The sequence below is a fragment of the Talpa occidentalis genome, unplaced genomic scaffold (assembly GCF_014898055.3).
Source record: "Talpa occidentalis isolate TD23 unplaced genomic scaffold, MPIMG_talOcc4v2.1 talOcc4.7, whole genome shotgun sequence".
In the NCBI taxonomy this organism is placed as follows: Eukaryota; Metazoa; Chordata; class Mammalia; order Eulipotyphla; family Talpidae; genus Talpa; species Talpa occidentalis.
The window spans coordinates 28,310,952-28,328,758 of NW_023605083.1; the positions used below are offsets into that span (position 1 = coordinate 28,310,952).

The 17,807-nt window shown below is 38.6% G+C and overlaps 1 protein-coding gene across 2 annotated transcripts in view; it reads left to right on the forward strand.

Moving 5' to 3' along the window:
* The window catches only part of CFAP95 (cilia and flagella associated protein 95), a 62,808-nt gene extending 47,027 nt beyond the window's left edge, over positions 1–15,781 (forward strand). Inside the window, exon 6 of one of the 2 annotated variants that reach the window (XM_054689143.1) lies at positions 12,061–12,143. In XM_054689143.1, coding sequence (XP_054545118.1) covers positions 12,061–12,084 — 24 coding nt within the window. In that variant the 3' untranslated portion in view covers positions 12,085–12,143. Of the gene's footprint in view, positions 1–12,060; positions 12,144–15,450 lie in introns of those variants that run through there. The other variant, XM_037494414.2, reaches the window with a different exon arrangement.
* The last annotated feature ends 2,026 nt before the right edge of the window (positions 15,782–17,807 follow it).

Consider the following 17,807-nt stretch of genomic DNA (forward strand, 5'->3'; position numbering starts at 1 on the left):
AAGAAAGAATATTTTTCACTTGCTTGAGACTTCACCATTTGGCCTTAGCATAAACACAATTCATCATTCACTCAGGCAACCATCTTTGCAACCATGCAATTCTTGAGGAAATATTAAATTATTTAGTTTCATATTTCAAATTTTGTGCATGAATTGAGAGTTTATTAATCTTTATATTATGGTCTTTTTTATTTGCTTAATTCATATTTGTATAGAGTGGATTGGCATTATAGGGATTCAAAATGGAATGCAAGTTATTGTCACATGGCTCTAGATGTAAATAAGGTGATATAAAGTAGTAGGAAGCTATGAAATAATTTTCAAGAAGAAAAATGGAAGATAATTGTGAGAGCAACACCTCTTATGGCTCATCCCAATTTCAGTGAAAAATGCCTTCTCTTAAAAGCTTCCCTATCTGTCTTATAAAGAACCAAGATAAAAGAAAAGTTAAAAAAAAATGGTACGTTAGAGGATTCTCCCAAGGGTGACTATTTGTAGGGGAGGTGAACCTTTAGACAGGAGACAAATAAGCTGAACATAATGGTGGAGAGTCAACTGAACACACTCAGGATGAGTAAAGAAAATAAGTATCTCAGCTCAGAATGGGACTAGCAAACTCAGGAAGTTGAAAAGTCAAAAAATGTTGAGAAAAAGAATAAGTAAGGCAGGAGTGTAGGAGCGAGAGTTAGAATTAGAGATAATGAGCAAAGGGGATGTACTAGAAGTTATTAGAATTTCAGAAGTAGAACAATTCTGGGAAATTATAGAGTCCAAGGAAATGGGAGAGAGTTTCTATAATGGATTCAAAGCATTTGACTTCAGAAGGTGAAAAATCGGTAAGCCAGAATATTGGCTAAATGCTAAATATGGGTGTTGGAAATCTTCCTACATAGTAGCAAAAATGGTGGGATCAAAGACTAAGCCAGATCACGAAGCCCATAATAAACTTTGGGGGATCACTTTGGAGATTAAATGGTTCCTTCAGCCATGCAGTTGCCATTTAGGTATAGCTGATTGGTCAGAATCAGTTGTGATATATGTACCATTTGTATTCCTTTATAGTGCTGTCCATTGAATTCTTTCCAAGCATATGAGCACCTATAAACCAAAAAATCTTGCATATTCTAGTTACCTAGGGATAGAAAGTTGAAGAAATTTTTAATAGAGAACTGTTTCATAATTGACAGGTTGGCCACAAAGATTCCAAAATCAGTATTTTATAGTAGGTAAGAGAAGAGGTTGTATTTGTTTAACAATTATTTCCAACAATGGCAGGATTGGCCATTCCTATCATTGGAACTCTATGCACTGGTAACATAAAACGTTGTTAAAATATTGATATTTCTGTGCTGATTGGAAGTTAGCTATGAGCTTGAGTCCCCCTGCGACCCAGTCTCCTGAGCAGCCCTAGCTCCTCCCCTGGACTCTTTGAACTCAGGATTGCATTATGACTTTCCTGGCCCTAAGTGCTTTTGCTGTCATGGACTCCTGCCATTTAAAAAAACCAAGAACAGGGGAGCGGAGCAACATGGCGGCGAGGAGACGCTGCGAGTAAGATCTCCCATTAAAAAAAGTTAATAGGGAGGAAAAGCGGCAGGTCCCAGTGAGAACTGGGACACGGAAGATAAACGGGTGACGCCAGCAAACTGCCCGAAGAAGAAAGTGACCATAAAAGAGGACTAGAAGGGAGGGAAGCGCAGAACCCTGCTCCCCTCCCCCGCCCACAGAGGCGGCACTCTCCGACCGGCAGAGAGGAGGGAAACAACACACTAAAACGACCAACAAGAACAAACGACGCAGCAAGCGGGACTGTGAGTGGAAAGGAACTATTGCAGCCACCACACCCCGTGAACGGGAGCTGTGGAGAACCCTGCAGGATCCGCCACGGACTTGAGCTCCGGGCGCCATTGAAGAGAGACCCCGCCCCCTGGGAGGAGGCCAGCACCAGCACACAGCCCCAGCCGCCCGGTAAGCCTGCGCGGAAAAGCTGCGCGCTGGAAAAGCAGGCGCGGATCGCGGGTCAGGATTGCGCGGAACAGCGGCGCGCTGGAAAACCAAGTGCGGATCGGAATCGGGATCGCGCGCGGAAAAGCAGTGCAGTTGAAAAGCAAACGCGGATCCAGATCGCAGCTGCCCAGGTCCCTGCGCCTGTGACCTAGGCTTGCGGGGAGACGCGCTGAGGCCCTCACTGAGTGTGCAGGCCCAGGCGCCCAGGCACGGGAGCGGGATTCAAAAGGCGCTATTCCCGCGCCACTGAACTGGGCTACAGCCTGAGTCCTGGAACTGAGGGCTTTGGAACTGAAACCCGGGACACGAAATTAGGGGTGTGGGTTCCCCACGACAGTGGGGCACAAGGCAGACACAGCACCCCAAAGCCGTTGAGGTTTACCCTCCCATTCCCGCTCTATTCCCTGTCCCACGGGGTGGAAAACCAGCTCCCCAAGGGCTCCAGGAGAGATTTCTGGCGCCACCTAGCGACTTGAAGCCAGCAGAGGCGCCTAGAGGAGCCAGTGGCCAGCTGGGGAGTTAGCCCACGCCGGGCCCCTTCCGACCAGTAGTCTGAGCCCACAGGGGGAGCGAGCACCCACAGCCGGGGCAGACCAGGCGCGCAGAAGAGTGTGCCTGAGATCGGACGTGCAGGGAGTGTGTCCCACATCACCATCTTAGAACAGGGACATTTCTTCAGTAAAGACTACCTGCAGAAGGCTTCCTCAGGAGCCAGAGGTGAGCGGGGGAAGTTTGCCCACGCCACACCCCCTCTGGCCTGCAGTCCAACCCCAGAGGGGGAGCCGGAACCCACCGCTGGGGCAGACCAGGCGCACAGGGGAGTGTGTCCCCACATCGGCATTTTAGAACAGGGACCTTTCTCCAGTAAAGACTGCTTGAAACTGACAGATGACTCCTGGAGGAACTAGAGGAGAGCAGAGAAGCTCACCCAAGATGCCGGCCAGTCCCAACTACACAGTGTCCCAACGCATACGGCAAATTAGAAAACAGACAGTAGGGAGGAGAAGAACCACACGCAACCTAGCAACTCCCCAGGGAAAAAGCACACCACAAAAAGAAAAGCAGCCCCCAGATTGCAACGACAGTAACTTGGAAGAACTTCTGAGCCTTCCAGAAAGAGAATTTAAAATTGCCGTGATTAAAAAACTGACAGAAGTCATAAAGGAAAACAATGATAAGGGAAAAATAATCAACGATCAGAAGAATGCAATTGAGTCCCTAGAGAAGGAAAACAATGGTCAGAAGAATGAAATTGAGTCCCTAAAGAGGGAAGTAAAAGAAATGCAGGAGATCAAAGAATTAATGGAAGAACTAAAGAATTCTGGAAAAAGCAATGAAAGCAGAATAGATGAAATGGAAGAACGAATAAGTAATCTTGAAGACACAGAAATAAAAAGAACCAAAACAGAAAAGGAAAGAGAAGTACAAAGGAAAAAGAACGAAGAAAGACTTCGGGAACTATCTGACTCCATGAGGAAAGGAAATATAAGAGTTATAGGAATACCAGAAGGAGAGGAGAGAGATGTAGGAACAGAGAAAATATTCCAGGAGATAATTGAAGAGAACTTCCCAAATGTGAAGAAGGAGCTGAAAATTGATATACAAGAAGCAAGAAGAACACCAAACTTCCACGACGAAAGGAAAAATACAGCAAGACACATAATAGTAAAGCTCCCAAGAATCCAGGACAAGGAAAAAATAATGAAGCTGGCAAGAGGGAAGAAACAGATAACATTCAAAGGAAACCCAATCAGGCTGACATCAGACTTCTCCGAAGAAACACTACGGGCAAGGAGAGAGTGGAGGGACATAGTCAACAGACTCCAAGAAAACAGATGCCAACCGAGAATTCTCTATCCTGCAAAGCTCTCCTTCCTCTTTGAAGAAAGAATATGGACCTTCCCAGACAAACAGAAACTCCGGAATTTCATTACAACTAAACCCCCACTCCAAAAAATACTACAAGGAGTCCTAAAGCCAGAACCTCAGAGGGACGAAAAACAATGAAAGAGGGCCAAAAAAAAAAAAGTTATTAAAAGAATAAATAAAATCAAAGGAAAGACAAACACAATGGCATATACAGATGCTAACATATCAATATTAACTCTAAATGTAAATGGACTAAACTCTTCAATAAAAAGACACAGAGTTGCAGCCTGGATTAAGAAACAAAACCCAACCTTTTGCTGTCTCCAGGAAACACATTTAGCTACAAAAGATAAAAATAGGCTCAAAGTTAAAGGATGGAAAACAATCCTACAAGCAAATGGACCAAAAAAGAAAGCAGGAACAGCTATACTTATATCAGATAAAACAGATTTCAAACTCAAAAAGATAAAAAGAGACCCCAATGGTCACTACATTATGATCAAGGGGACAATACTTCAAGAAGAAATAACACTCATTAACATATACTCACCAAACGAAGGAGCACCAAAATATATCAGACAACTGTTGTCCTCTCTGAAAACAGACATCAGAGAAAACACATACGTAGTGGGAGACTTCAACACACCACTATCAACAATGGATAGATCAACAAGACAAAAAATAAGTAAAGAAACCAAAGCTCTAAATAAGGACCTAGAGCAATTGGGCTTAACAGACATCTATAGAACACTAAACCCAAAAAAAACGGAGTACACATTTTTCTCAAGCGCACACGGATCATTCTCCAGGATCGATCACATACTGGGGCACAAGACAAACATCAACAGATACACCAAGATTGAAATCATATCAACCATCTTTTCTGACCATGAAAGCATCAAACTAGAAATAAACCATAAAAAGAAGGCAAGGAACTTTCCTACCTCATGGAGATTAAAAACCACACTACTGGAAGACCACTGGACTAATGAGGAGATCAAAGAAGAAATTAAAAAATTCTTTGACTTGAACGACAAGGAGGACACCAATTTCGTAAATGTATGGGATGCAGCAAAAGCAGTAATAAGAGGAAAATATATAGCAATAGAAGCTCACATCAAGAAACAAGAAAGAACTCAAAGAAACAACCTAATCTCGAAGCTCAAAGATCTAGAAAAAGAACAACAAAAAAAACCCAAAACCAGTAGAAGAAAAGAAATAATAAAAACCAAAGCAGAAATAAATGAAATTGAAACTAAAAAAACAATCCAAAAGATCAATGAAACCAAGAGCTGGTTCTTTGAAAAAATCAATAAAATAGACAAACCCCTAGCCAGGCTCACAAAGGAAAAAAGGGAGAAAGCACAAATAAACAGGATCATCAATGAAAGAGGAGAAATCACAACGGACACAGCAGAAATCAAAAGAATAATTAGTAACTACTATGAAGAGTTATATGGAAACAAGTTTAACAATCTAGAGGAGATGGACAAATTCCTACAACTGTACAATCACCCAAAGCTAGATAAAGAAGAAATAGAACACCTAAACAGACCAATTACAAGCAGCGAAATTGAAATGGTAATCAAAAACCTCCCCAAAAACAAAAGCCCAGGACCTGATGGATTTACAAATGAATTCTACCAAACATTCAGAGACGAATTAGTGCCTATCCTTCACAAACTCTTCCAAAAAATTGAGAAGGAAGGGACAATACCAAACACGTTCTATGAAGCCAACATTACACTAATACCAAAACCGAACAAGGACAACACAAAAAAGGAAAACTACAGGCCAATCTCCCTAATGAACACTGATGCAAAAATCCTCAATAAAATTTTAGCTATCAGAATCCAACAATGTATCCATAAGATAATTCACCACGAAAGTAGGATTCATTCCAGGGACACAAGGATGGTTTAACATCCGAAAATCAATCAACGTTATCCAACACATCAACAAAAAGAATTATAAAAACCATATGATAATATCAATAGATGCTGAGAAAGCTTTCGACAAAGTGCAACACCCATTCATGATAAAAGCCCTTGAAATTCTTGGGATACAAGGAAAATACCTCAACATCATAAAGGCCATCTATGACAAGCCAACAGCCAGTATCATTCTCAATGGTGAAAAGCTGAAAGCAATTCCATTAAGATCTGGAACAAGACAAGGATGTCCACTCTCACCACTGCTTTTCAATATAATACTGGAAGTCCTAGCCAGAGCAATAAGACAAGAGAAAGACATCGAAGGAATCCAAATAGGAAAAGAAGAAGTCAAACTATCACTATTTGCAGATGATATGATAATATACATAGAGAACCCCAAAAAGTCCACAGAAAAACTAATTCAACTCATCAATCAGTTCAGTAAAGTGGCAGGATACAAAATCAACACGCAAAAGTCAGTAGCCTTCCTATACACAAACAATAAATCTGAAGAAGAAGAAATCAAAAAAACCATCCCTTTTTTTATTGAAACAAAAAAAATCAAATATTTGGGAATAAATCTAACAAAAGAGGTAAAGGACCTATACAAAGAAAACTATAAAACACTGTTAAAAGAAATAGAAGAAGACACAAAGAAATGGAGAGACATCCCCTGCTCATGGATTGGAAGAATAAACATTATTAAAATGGCCATCCTACCAAAAGCAATATACAGATTCAATGCTATTCCAATCAAAATTTCAATGTGATTCTTCAAAGAAATAGAACAATTATTGATGAAATTCATATGGAATCACCAAAAACCCCGAATAGCCAAAGCTCTCCTGAAAAAAAAAGAAGGGAATGGAGGCATCACACTCCCAGACTTCAAACTCTACTACAAAGCCATAATCATCAAAACTGCATGGTATTGGAACAAGAACAGACATACAGACCAATGGAATCGAATAGAAAATCCAGAAATAAACCCACAGATTTATGGTCAACTAATCTTTGACAAAGGAGCAAAGACTATGCATTGGAGCAAAGAAAGTTTGTTCAATAAATGGTGCTGGGAAAACTGGGTCGCTACATGCAAAAGAATGAAGCTTGACCACTACCTCACACCATACACAAAAATCAACTCAAAATGGATTAAAGAACTAGACATAAGACCTGAAACCATAAAATATATAGAAGGAAATATAGGCGAAACACTACGTGATTTGCACATCAAAGACATCTTTACAGACACATCACCCAAAGCAGTGATAGTGAAGGCAAAGATAAACAGCTGGGACTACATCAAATAAAAGAGCTTCTGCACAGCAAAAGAGACAATAACAAAAACAAAGAGAAACCCCACCAACTGGGAGAACATTTTTGCACCCAACACTAATGATAAAGGACTGATCACAAAAATCTGCAAAGAGCTGATGAGACTCAACAACAACAAAGAAAATAATCCAGTCAAAAAATGGGCAGAAGAGCTAAAAAGAAACTTCTCTGAAGAGGAAATGCAAATGGCCAACAGGCATATGAAAAAATGTTCAACATCACTTGTCATCAGGGAAATGCAAATCAAAACTACCATGAGATACCATCTTACACCAGTGAGAATGGCACATATTAAAAAAACTAGCAACAACAAATGTTGGTGAGGGTGTGGAGAAAAAGGAACTCTTCTGCACTGTTGGTGGGAGTGCAAACTGGTCCAACCACTGTGGAGAGCTGTGTGGAGATTTCTGGACCTACTAAACATAGAGCTTCCATATGATCCAGCAATTCCACTCCTAGGTATTTACCCAAAGGACACAGAAACATCAAATCCAAAGAACACCTGCACCCCTATGTTTATAGCAGCACTGTTTACAATAGCTAAGCTTTGGAAACAACCCAAATGCCCAAAAATAGATGACTGGATCAAGAAGATGTGGTACATATATACCATGGAATATTACTCAGCATTCAAAAAAGATAAACACATGCAATTTGCAGCAACATGGATGGCACTGGAAGGGATCATGCTCAGCGAAATAAGCCAAAAAGAAAAAGAAAAATACCGGATGGTCTCACTCATAGCAGGAATCTAGAAAACTTAAATAAGGGACCAGGAAAACGAATAACTATAAGAAAGTGAAAATCAAAATCAACAAAAAACTACGAACCAGAGACACTTTTAAGGGGGCGGGGGTGGGAGGGGAGAGATTGGGGTCAGAATGGGGGGGCTGCAATTGTATGGGGAATATAAAAATAAAATTTATTATTAAAAAAAATAAATAAATAAATAAAATAAAAAAACCAAGAACATTAAACTATACAATTGTGTTGACTTAAAGACAATTATAACCCAAGTTGAATTATCTTATTTTTTTCTGGATTTAAAGTCTTATTAAAGAAATATATTTCTTAGATGATATTCTTATTGGTATTTTGTAAATGTTACACCTCTTTTCTTCCTTATTTTATAGTATATCCTTGCCAAATTATGACTTAGATATTATATTTTATGACCACGTTATATAACGGTATTATTGTTAACCCTCCTGAGTTTACACAAAACTAAAGCATACAATACTCATTTGTTTTTCTGGAAAAAACCTCTATTTTAAGCAAAGTTTTCTGAATAATGGCTGCCATTGATTTCTCAGCTAAATTGTTTCTGAATATCATAGTACCAGCATCATTTCCTGGCTTTTGTATCTGTTTCTATCATTTGATTTATTGTGGTAAAATATGTGATGTAAAATTTACTATTTTAACTGTTTTAGGTACAATTTAGTGGCACTAAGCTTTATATTAGCATTCAAGTCCTGTTTCTTTTTAAGGCTCTGTCTTGTATTTTTCATCCATTCTATATGCCCCTTTTTTTTAAGATTTATTTTTATTTATATGAGAACTGGGGTACAGATCAGACGCATGGGAGGGTGAGAGAATTCACCAGAGATAGAGCGGGGAGTAGAACAGGCAGACAGACCAAAGACACTGCTGAGGGGCGCAGCAGGCGAGGCAGGAGAGGTCTGCCACGCCATGTGGGTTTCTACCTGGCTGGCAGGGAATCGAACCGGCGCTGCAGAGGTTGTGAACAGCTTCACAGCACAGCGCTCAACCGGGAGTGCCACCAGGGAGGTCCTATATGTCCATTTTTAGCAAGAAATAGTCTCAAAGAGAGTTAGAGTTTATAAGATAAAGTGAGTATTCAACCCAGGAAATAATCCACAGAAAGCTGTTCCGAGAAACAGTTTGAATTTAGCTTATATAGATAGGAACAGTAAGTCTTTGACATTAAGTATGCAATTATTCTTTAAAGGAAGGACTTGTAGATCTGAGTTGTCCCATCAGTGGATGTGAAAAGACTGGCTTTACCTGCATAGGCTACAGTGGAGCTTATTCAGGTTTTAAATCTCTGAAGATACTTGCTGATGTGAGGGGGCCCAGAAAGTTTTATAACATGTCCACACCATTATCTTCTGCAATTTTATTTTGCAACCAAATGGGATGTATCCAGTGTCTGGTTGCTTTTCCCCTACTTCTTAATTAATAGGCTATTATAGTTAAACATTTTGGCTATACTTTAAAGGTTTTTATGAGCCTCTTAGACAAGGAAGGAAATGAGTAGACAATTAAATGGTAAAGGCACAGAACCTTCCTGTACTCAGTTGAAGCTTCTAAATAAAGTACTTCCACTTAGTTCTGTACTAGGATAATTCTGAGGCCCCCAACCCTTGAGCATCAATCTGCTGCCATGACACTCACTCCCAGAGCTTTCCACCCAGCCTTTGATTACCAATACAGAAATTAGTGTCAGCCTGAAAGTCCCTCTAGCAGAGTTCACAAACTTTCTAAACTCAAACTGACTGCAATTAATTATGGACAGCAGCACACCCTTTCTCCTATAGTTGTATACAAATTTCCTTCAAAGGAAAGTTCTTAGAAATTTTTAGAACCAGTATTTAATCCTTTTCCTTTTTGTGTTTTTTTTTTTTTTTTTTTTTTTTTTTGGGGGGGAGGGTTCTGTTTGGAAAAAGAATAGCTTTAAAAGTTGTACAATATATATGGGTGGCCATGCGAAATAATCATGTATAAGCTTTGTACTTTAGAATAAAATGGCTTTGCCAAACTTTTACCTAGAAAATTAAAACTGAAATTTAGCTAATATTCTAGGCTTCATGATGTGTCATCACGACTTTTCTGTGTTACTTTTCTTGGTACTGCCTCTGAATATACCCTCTGAATATATCCTTTTTGTCCTGTAAATATTCTGACTCAGTATCTACTAACAAAGGAATAATGGTCATTTGCTTGATATGCTTGTTTATCTTATTATGTGCTATTGACTGAGATGAAATTAAGAGACAGTTTCAGAGTCGTTTGCAAATGAGTTAGTGGTAGGGGATGGAATTGGGGAAGAGGGAAAGGGTCATGTGGTCATATCTAGTATCTTTTGATCCGTGTTAGGATGTTCCAAAGTGCTGCTGCTAGTTAACCATGGCAACTGTTCTCTGTTACTTGGGTTCTGAAAGAGCTAGTATCTTTTTGAGCCTAAATACATTGCCTGAAAGATTTCAGTGTGTGTTGTACGATGTGTGCTCACCTCATTCATATACATAGAAGTGTACTGAGCTTATCAGTAAACACTTCTTGTTCTTAGTCTCAGCCAACATTCTGTCAGCATTGAGGGGCCATATTTCCTAGGCCACAGCCTCAACCTCAGGATCTGGTAGCAGTTGCTTATATCACTCCACGGGGCTTATACAGTTGCCTCAATTCACTGAGACACAATAGGATTTGACTGTTTGGGTGGACTATATAGTTGCCCATTGAGGAAGGAAGGGAGGAAAGGAAGAAGGGAGAGAAGAAGTGACAAATAATGTTTATTGAGTGTTACTTTTATAGCTGCATTTGTGAGTTATTCTTTTTTTAAAAAAAAAATTATTTATTTATTTATTTATACAAGCACTGGGTACAGTCAGAGGCACGGGGGGGTGGGGGGTGGTGCGAGAATTCACCAGAGCCAGAGCGGGGAGCAGAGCAGGCAGAAGGATTGAGGTACACTGCTGAGGGGAGCAGCGGGCGGCAAGAGAGGTCTGCACGCCATGTGGAACCCTCACCCAGCTGCCAGGGATCGAACTGGCACTGCAGCGGCTGCAGGCAGCTTTGCAAACCAGCGCTCAACTGCTGCGCCACGGGGGAGGCCCTGTGACTTATCCTTAATGAACTTGAGAGGAAAAAATATCCAATAGAAATGAAATAATTTTAAATGTAGTGAGAAAATGATTGAAGGGGTCTGTCTGAGATGCCTGTAATCCACAACCCCGTAGGTTGACAAAGTAAATTTGGCTATAGGAGAATTGTTCTTTTCCTCCCACATCAATGCATTGTATGCTTAGAAGAAAATCTTATTAGCAAAAGACAAGTGCATAAAAGTGGTAAGGAATTTTATACATGATGTATACTGAAAATAATGAAACAAAATTTCATAGTAATCTACTTTAATATCTACTTTCATTCCATCCAATGTGACATTCACATAAATAAGTTTGCTGCCTCAAATACCTTTTTAAGAGTAAATGGAGTACCCCAAATGAGCATACTTATGGGCATGCTCGGGGAAAATGTTCTTTGCTGTATGAATGCCAGGTGGCAAATAGCTATCTGTAATGGTGGACACAAGGTTAGTTCTCAGTGACTGATTTGGCCAGGAAACATAACCCATTATGCATTTTTATGGATGAAGACTGTGCTTTCAAATTATCTTATAATATTAAATTAGGCAGAGTTACTGATGTTCTAGGAAGCAGGTCTAAAACTAAAAATGACCTTGGAAAATAAAACGCAAAAACAAAAGGTCCTAAAGAAAAATGGTGAAATCAAATAAGAATAAGTAAAACCAAAGACCAGCCCCTTGAAAAATTGGGGGCAGGGGAAACTGGGTGTACAGTTGACTAAGAAACAGCAATGCTATTTTACCTGAAAAAAGGTTCAAGAAATAATGGTACTTAGAGTAAGACTATATCACCCAAAGATGATAGGTGATAGGCATGAGAAGAAGAAGAAGAAGAGAATGGAGAACTAAGAATAAGACAACACATCACTTAAAGATAACACTGACACAGGTCACTGACATGAGTGGTAAAATGCCATGTTCATGTTTGTATTTCATAATGAGAAAAGTCCCCTGGGGAAACCATTTAATATATAGCACCCTCCTGTAACATTCTAACCTGCTTTTCTTTGTTCTGTTAAAAAGGAGGAAAAGAAAGAGGGAAAATGAGTGCAAAGCTTTTTTAACCTTAAAGCAAAATTTCCCTGATAATGATTTTCTTGCTGCATCTTCAGTGGTTCCTGAGTCTACAGTAAGGCCTATTTGCATTTACCTTTCTTCCTTTGACATTCTTTTTTTGCCATATTTTATCAGAATGCTTCATTCAACCTTTTTCCCTTCCCTGAAACAATACACTCAAAGATGACCAGTGTTTCTTATTGCTGGTTGTGAGTTGTAAGAGTGTTCCCTGTGTGATTCTCATTTAGAAGTAAGCAATTGCTCACTGGTCTATCACTGCACAGTCTGACTTTCTTCTTCCTCCTCCCAAAAATATTACATGGTGATAACTCTTACTCTCTGTTTCTGTCCTTCATGACTTCTTTATGGACCCAACCCAACTAAGAATTGAGCCCCAGAATCCTGACCCTGTCATTTTACATAATTTCAGAGAATTCATCCACTCCCCTGGCTTCTCAACTATCACTTTTTTTCGGTCACTTATTTTTATATAATTTCAAATTTAGAGGAAAGTTAAAGAATAGCACAAGGAATTCCCATGTAATCTCTACCCAGACTTACCAAATATTTACCATGTGAGAATACCTGCATATGTTGTGCCCCCTTTTCTCCAGAGCGTTCAATGTGTATTTCCTAAGGACAAAGTCACATAGCTGTGGTACAATTTTCAACCTTAGGAAAATTGACAGTATAATTATGTAATATACAGCTCACATTCAAGTATCATCCACAGTCCCAACGATGTTCATTATAGCTGTTTTTCCCAGTGATTACTGCTGTGCATGGGGCACTGATCTCTCCAGGCCATCTGTCTGACAGCATTACCTTCCAAATAAACATTTTGTACTGATGTCATCTCAGATTAAAATTGTCTAAAATATGATTCATTATACACACGCCCATCCTTATAACAAGTACCTCCTCCCCTAACCCCCCATCTCCCTGTCTTTTTTCATTCTTTTTAGTGGTGTTAAACTTTCCCAAAGCCATCTAGCTTTGAAGCTACGGAGCATCTTTGATTCTTTATCCCCAGTTAGCCAGAAGGTCCATGAAGTCCTTCCTGTGAGGTGTCTATTCCAGTCAACAGGATATCCATCTGTCTGTCTATCTATCTATCTATCTATCTATCTATCTATCTATCTATCTATCTATCTATATCTATCTATCTATCTATCTATCTATGGATCAATTTGTTATAAGAAATTGGCTCATGCAATTATGGAGGTTGAGAAGTCTCATGATCTGCTTGCTGCAAGTTGTTGATCAGAAAAGTGAGTGGAGTAATTAATTCAGTCTGTCTGAAGGCCTGAAAATCAGAAGTACCAAGAACAGGATAAGGTTAATTTCTCAGCTCAAGCAGTCAGGCAGGAAAGGGCCAAATTCCTAGTTCCTCTGCCTTTTTCTTCTATTCAAGCCCTCAATGGATTGGATGCTGTCCGTTCAAATTTGGGAGGGCAAACTGCTTTGTTGAGTCCACCAACTTAAATGCTAATTTCATCTGGAAACACCTTCACAGACCAAGTCAGAAATAATGTTTACCCAAATATCTGGGTGTCCCATGATCCAGTCAAGTTTAACATAAAATTAGCTATTCCACCAATTAATAGTCATTCTTTATTCGTCCTTCTCTTCCATCCCCTGGCAAAGCTACTTTTTGTCTCATGGACTTGATTATTTTGGACAGTTCATCTAAGAAATCATACAATGTATGGTTTTTTTGGTTTAACTCCTTTCCCTTAGCATAAATGATGCTTTGAAGATTCAGCTATGCTACAGCAGCTATCTATATTTTATTCCTTTTTTTGCCAAATAATACTTGTGTGGATAGACCACATTTGCTTATTCATCCATGAATTTATGACATGTGAGTTGCTGAAATCCAGTTCTAATCACAGTTTTAGAATGTAGTACTTCCTAACTTTAGTCTGTAGTACCTTCTGATGCCAGAATCCCTTTTCTCAAACAACATATTTAACCTTGTCTGTCACTTCATCGAAATAAACCTTCCTGTCTGGATAGGATATACTAAAGGAAGACTTTGCCCTTATGTTGAAGCTCTCTACCTCTTTTTTAGTTTGACCACAACTTGGGTAGAAATGAGTAGATCCTGCCTTCCTCTGAGAGGGCAGTTTGGGCCAGTGATGCTCAAATCTTGCTTAAAGAGTTTCTATCAATATAATAAGCCACCCTCCCTTCCCAGTAGACCCCAGTGGCAAAAAACAAAAGCCAAATCCTTTTTAGAAAATGACACATATTATATAGTTTTAGGATTTAGGACTTAATTGTTTAGATTTCATTCATTTTCTTTTAATCTCTTACTTATTAAAAATGTCATGAGGGTCCTGGAGGAAAAGTAGGTCTCATGGTTAGTTGGAATTCTGGCTAAATTCCTTAATACTGGTATTTTAAAAAATTCTAAGATTTAAAGCAAACCACCTTTTCTTATATGCAAAATGGGAGTAATAATTCCTACTTCAGAGCTATTACAGATTAAAAGGCATAAATAATCAACTACCTTGCCCAACTCATAATAGGCACTCGGTAAATACATAGACACTAGAATGATTGTTATGATTAAAATTTTCAATAAAGCCAATCTAAGATTAGAATGATTGGAGTTCTTTCATTGTTTAATTGTTTTGGTGATTGTCCTAGTATTTTAAAATTAGTACCGATTTCAAGAAGGAATTATATAATCAGTTCAAGGGCTTTATGTTCCATGTCTGTCATTAACTTTTATATAATCTGAAAGAATCAATATTTTCATTGGGAACTGGTCAATGACAGTGTCTTATTTTATTCCAATAGAAGCTTTTAAAGGTACTAATGATAAATACCTTAAACATTATTTGGGATATGCTAAGGTGAATTTCTGGTAAAAGTGAATCTTTGAGCTTGGCAAACACATTGGGAACTATGACTTGACAGTGTGTGTGAAAGATATAATTTAAGATATTCTTTGGAATAATTGTAACTTGCATTAATTTAAAAAAGGTATTGAATGGTACTTAATTTGTAATACTTTTGGTCTTATGTATAGATAATCATAAAAATAAATTGTTCTTTAAACCATGCATTTACAGATCAGAAAAATTTTACATGTGTAATAACATCATTTTAGTTTTACAAATAAAACAACCATGCACTAGATTCTTCTTTCAGAATTAGAAGCAACTAAAAATTTAAGTGAATTTTTTTCATTGAGGCATGTATTTTTGAGAGATTAAATTAATCAGTTGCTTAAAAATTAGCATTTATCATAGTAACATTAACTCATTGAAGATTACCTTTTGGGAATCACTCCTTTTTACATATTTCAGTTATTCAATATTATTTCTTTTTTTTTTCCCTCCATAGGATTATCCTTGTCAAGATGATTATTCAATAGTCCACAGAAAATGCCGTTCTCAGTTCACAGATCTAAATGGTTCCAAAAGATTTGGTATCAACACTTGGCATGATGAGAGTGGGATTTATGCTAACTCACATGAAAAACAAAAACTCTACCCATTAACGGGTAGTCCTATTGTCCCCTTTTTAAAATAATTAAAGGAGTCAGATTCTCTATTGAAGAAATAATGGATGTAACAATTGATGATGTGTGTCTTAATAACTGCGGTATTGAAACGGTACTTTGAAATGGAAATATTATAAAAACAAAATCTTACATTCTATATTAATGTGTGTATCCTTTTTATAGACATTCTGGTATTTTCCAAAGTTTAGTAAGTGTACAGCTGAAGGTATACTGCACAATTTTAGGTGGTAGTTGTTGGAATGTTATTTTATGAACTGTGTATTTTATTTTTACTAGAAAAATTCATTAATCTAGCACAGTCAACCTTATGATTGATTGTGTGGCTAATTAAAAAAGTAAACTAATTTAAATTCTACTTTTAAATGAATAAAAATAGGAAGTATTCATATTTTACATGAAACTTAAATGGCCAAAGTTTGGGTAACAGTGGTCCCTATAATAATAGTGAGTATGACAGTGGGGGACAGAGGGCTGTGTCTATTTATAGATTTGGATTTATCTATGGTGTCTAGCTGCAATGTATATTATTCAAAATAGTGTTCTAAAAATTATTTTTGAGCTGCCAATTTAGAAAGCTAAAATAAAGTAATTTTTAGTGTAAGTATGCCCCATGCCATATATAATATGAATACTTAGATTTGTTTGACTATTTTTTAAAGATTTATTTATTTATGCATATAAGAACTGGGTTACAGGCCAGAGGTGTGGGGGGTGACAGGGTTCACCAGAGACAGAGTGGGGAACAGAACAGGCAGATTGACTGAAATACACTACTGAGGGGAGTAGTGGGCGAGTCAGGAGAGGTCTGCTGCGCCATATTGTTAGTTTCCTGGCCAGGGATCAAACTCGTGCTGCAGTGGCTGCAGATAGCTTCATAGTGCTGCATCTTAACCCCTTGCACCACTGGGGAGGGTCCCATATAAAGATTTGTTTGAATTGCACATTTTACTGTGTGTCTTGTATTTTATCTGGCAACTCCACTCTAATTTCCCTTTGGTTTAGTCAATGGGAGAAGGTAATTTAAGAAATGAGAGTGCAGTCAGAGTATTTTCCTGCTTTGTGCCTTCTTGACTGGTTGACACAGGCTGGTTTTGTCCATTGACAGAAGGTAAGTTCTCTCTGTTCCTGAATTCCAGAAACCTTTCCTTTCCCAAGTTTCTTCTTAACTACGGATGGTAAACACTTTTGGCCTCCCTAGTGGTATAGAGGTTAAAGTCTTAGCACTATCAAGATAATGCCAGCCACTGCAGCACATGAATTCAATCCCAGGCCAGGGACCCACATATGGCGCAGCAGACCTCTCCCATCCCACCTGCTGCTGCCCTCAGCAGTGTATTTCAGTAGGTCCACCTGTTCTGCTCCCCACTCTACCTCTGGTGAATCCTTTTACTCTCTGCACCTCTGGCCTACACCCCAGTTCTTGTATCCATTAATAAATAAAAATAAATCTATTTTTTAAAAAGAAGGTAAATACATTAACATCCATACTCTTTGACCCTCCTTAACACAGTACCTGGTTACTACCTTGATCCTTGTCACTTCTCTACTTCCTTTTCATACTTCCCACACCTTTTGAATAGCATATTTATTAAATGCTTCTCAAATAACTCAGATTGAGCATGCTATCTACTTCATGATTGGACCCCTAAACAAATGACCTTTTTGAGGCCTAATCACAAATGTCTTTTGGACCCTGACACTTTCAGTTTCCCATAGCTTTAGCAGTGTTGGCTGGAGATTCCTTTGGTGAGCCATCGAGGTACTGCCCTCCCCTCTTCAATGCTCCATCACTGGCATGGCTTTCTTCCTCTTCTTCTTCCTCTTATAGCTAATACATTGTTGTAAATTTATCATCTTTATGTAGCACTGTGATTTTTTTCTTTTATTTACCATAACACCCATCAGAGAAAATCTCAGATGTATGACACAACGTTTTTGGTTGTGCCCAGAGTGTCCTGAGATCCCAAGAAATTATTTAGGAAATAGAAGAATAATTGTGAAAAGATTATTGATTTTATGTGTCAATTTTACTGGGCATCTTGTCCAGATATTTGACTAGACACTATTCTGGGTGTTTCTGTGAGGGTGTTTTTGGGTGAGATTTATATTTAAATTGGTGGAGTTTGAATAAAAAAGATTGCCTTTCATAATGTGTGTGGGGCTTATCCAATCAGTT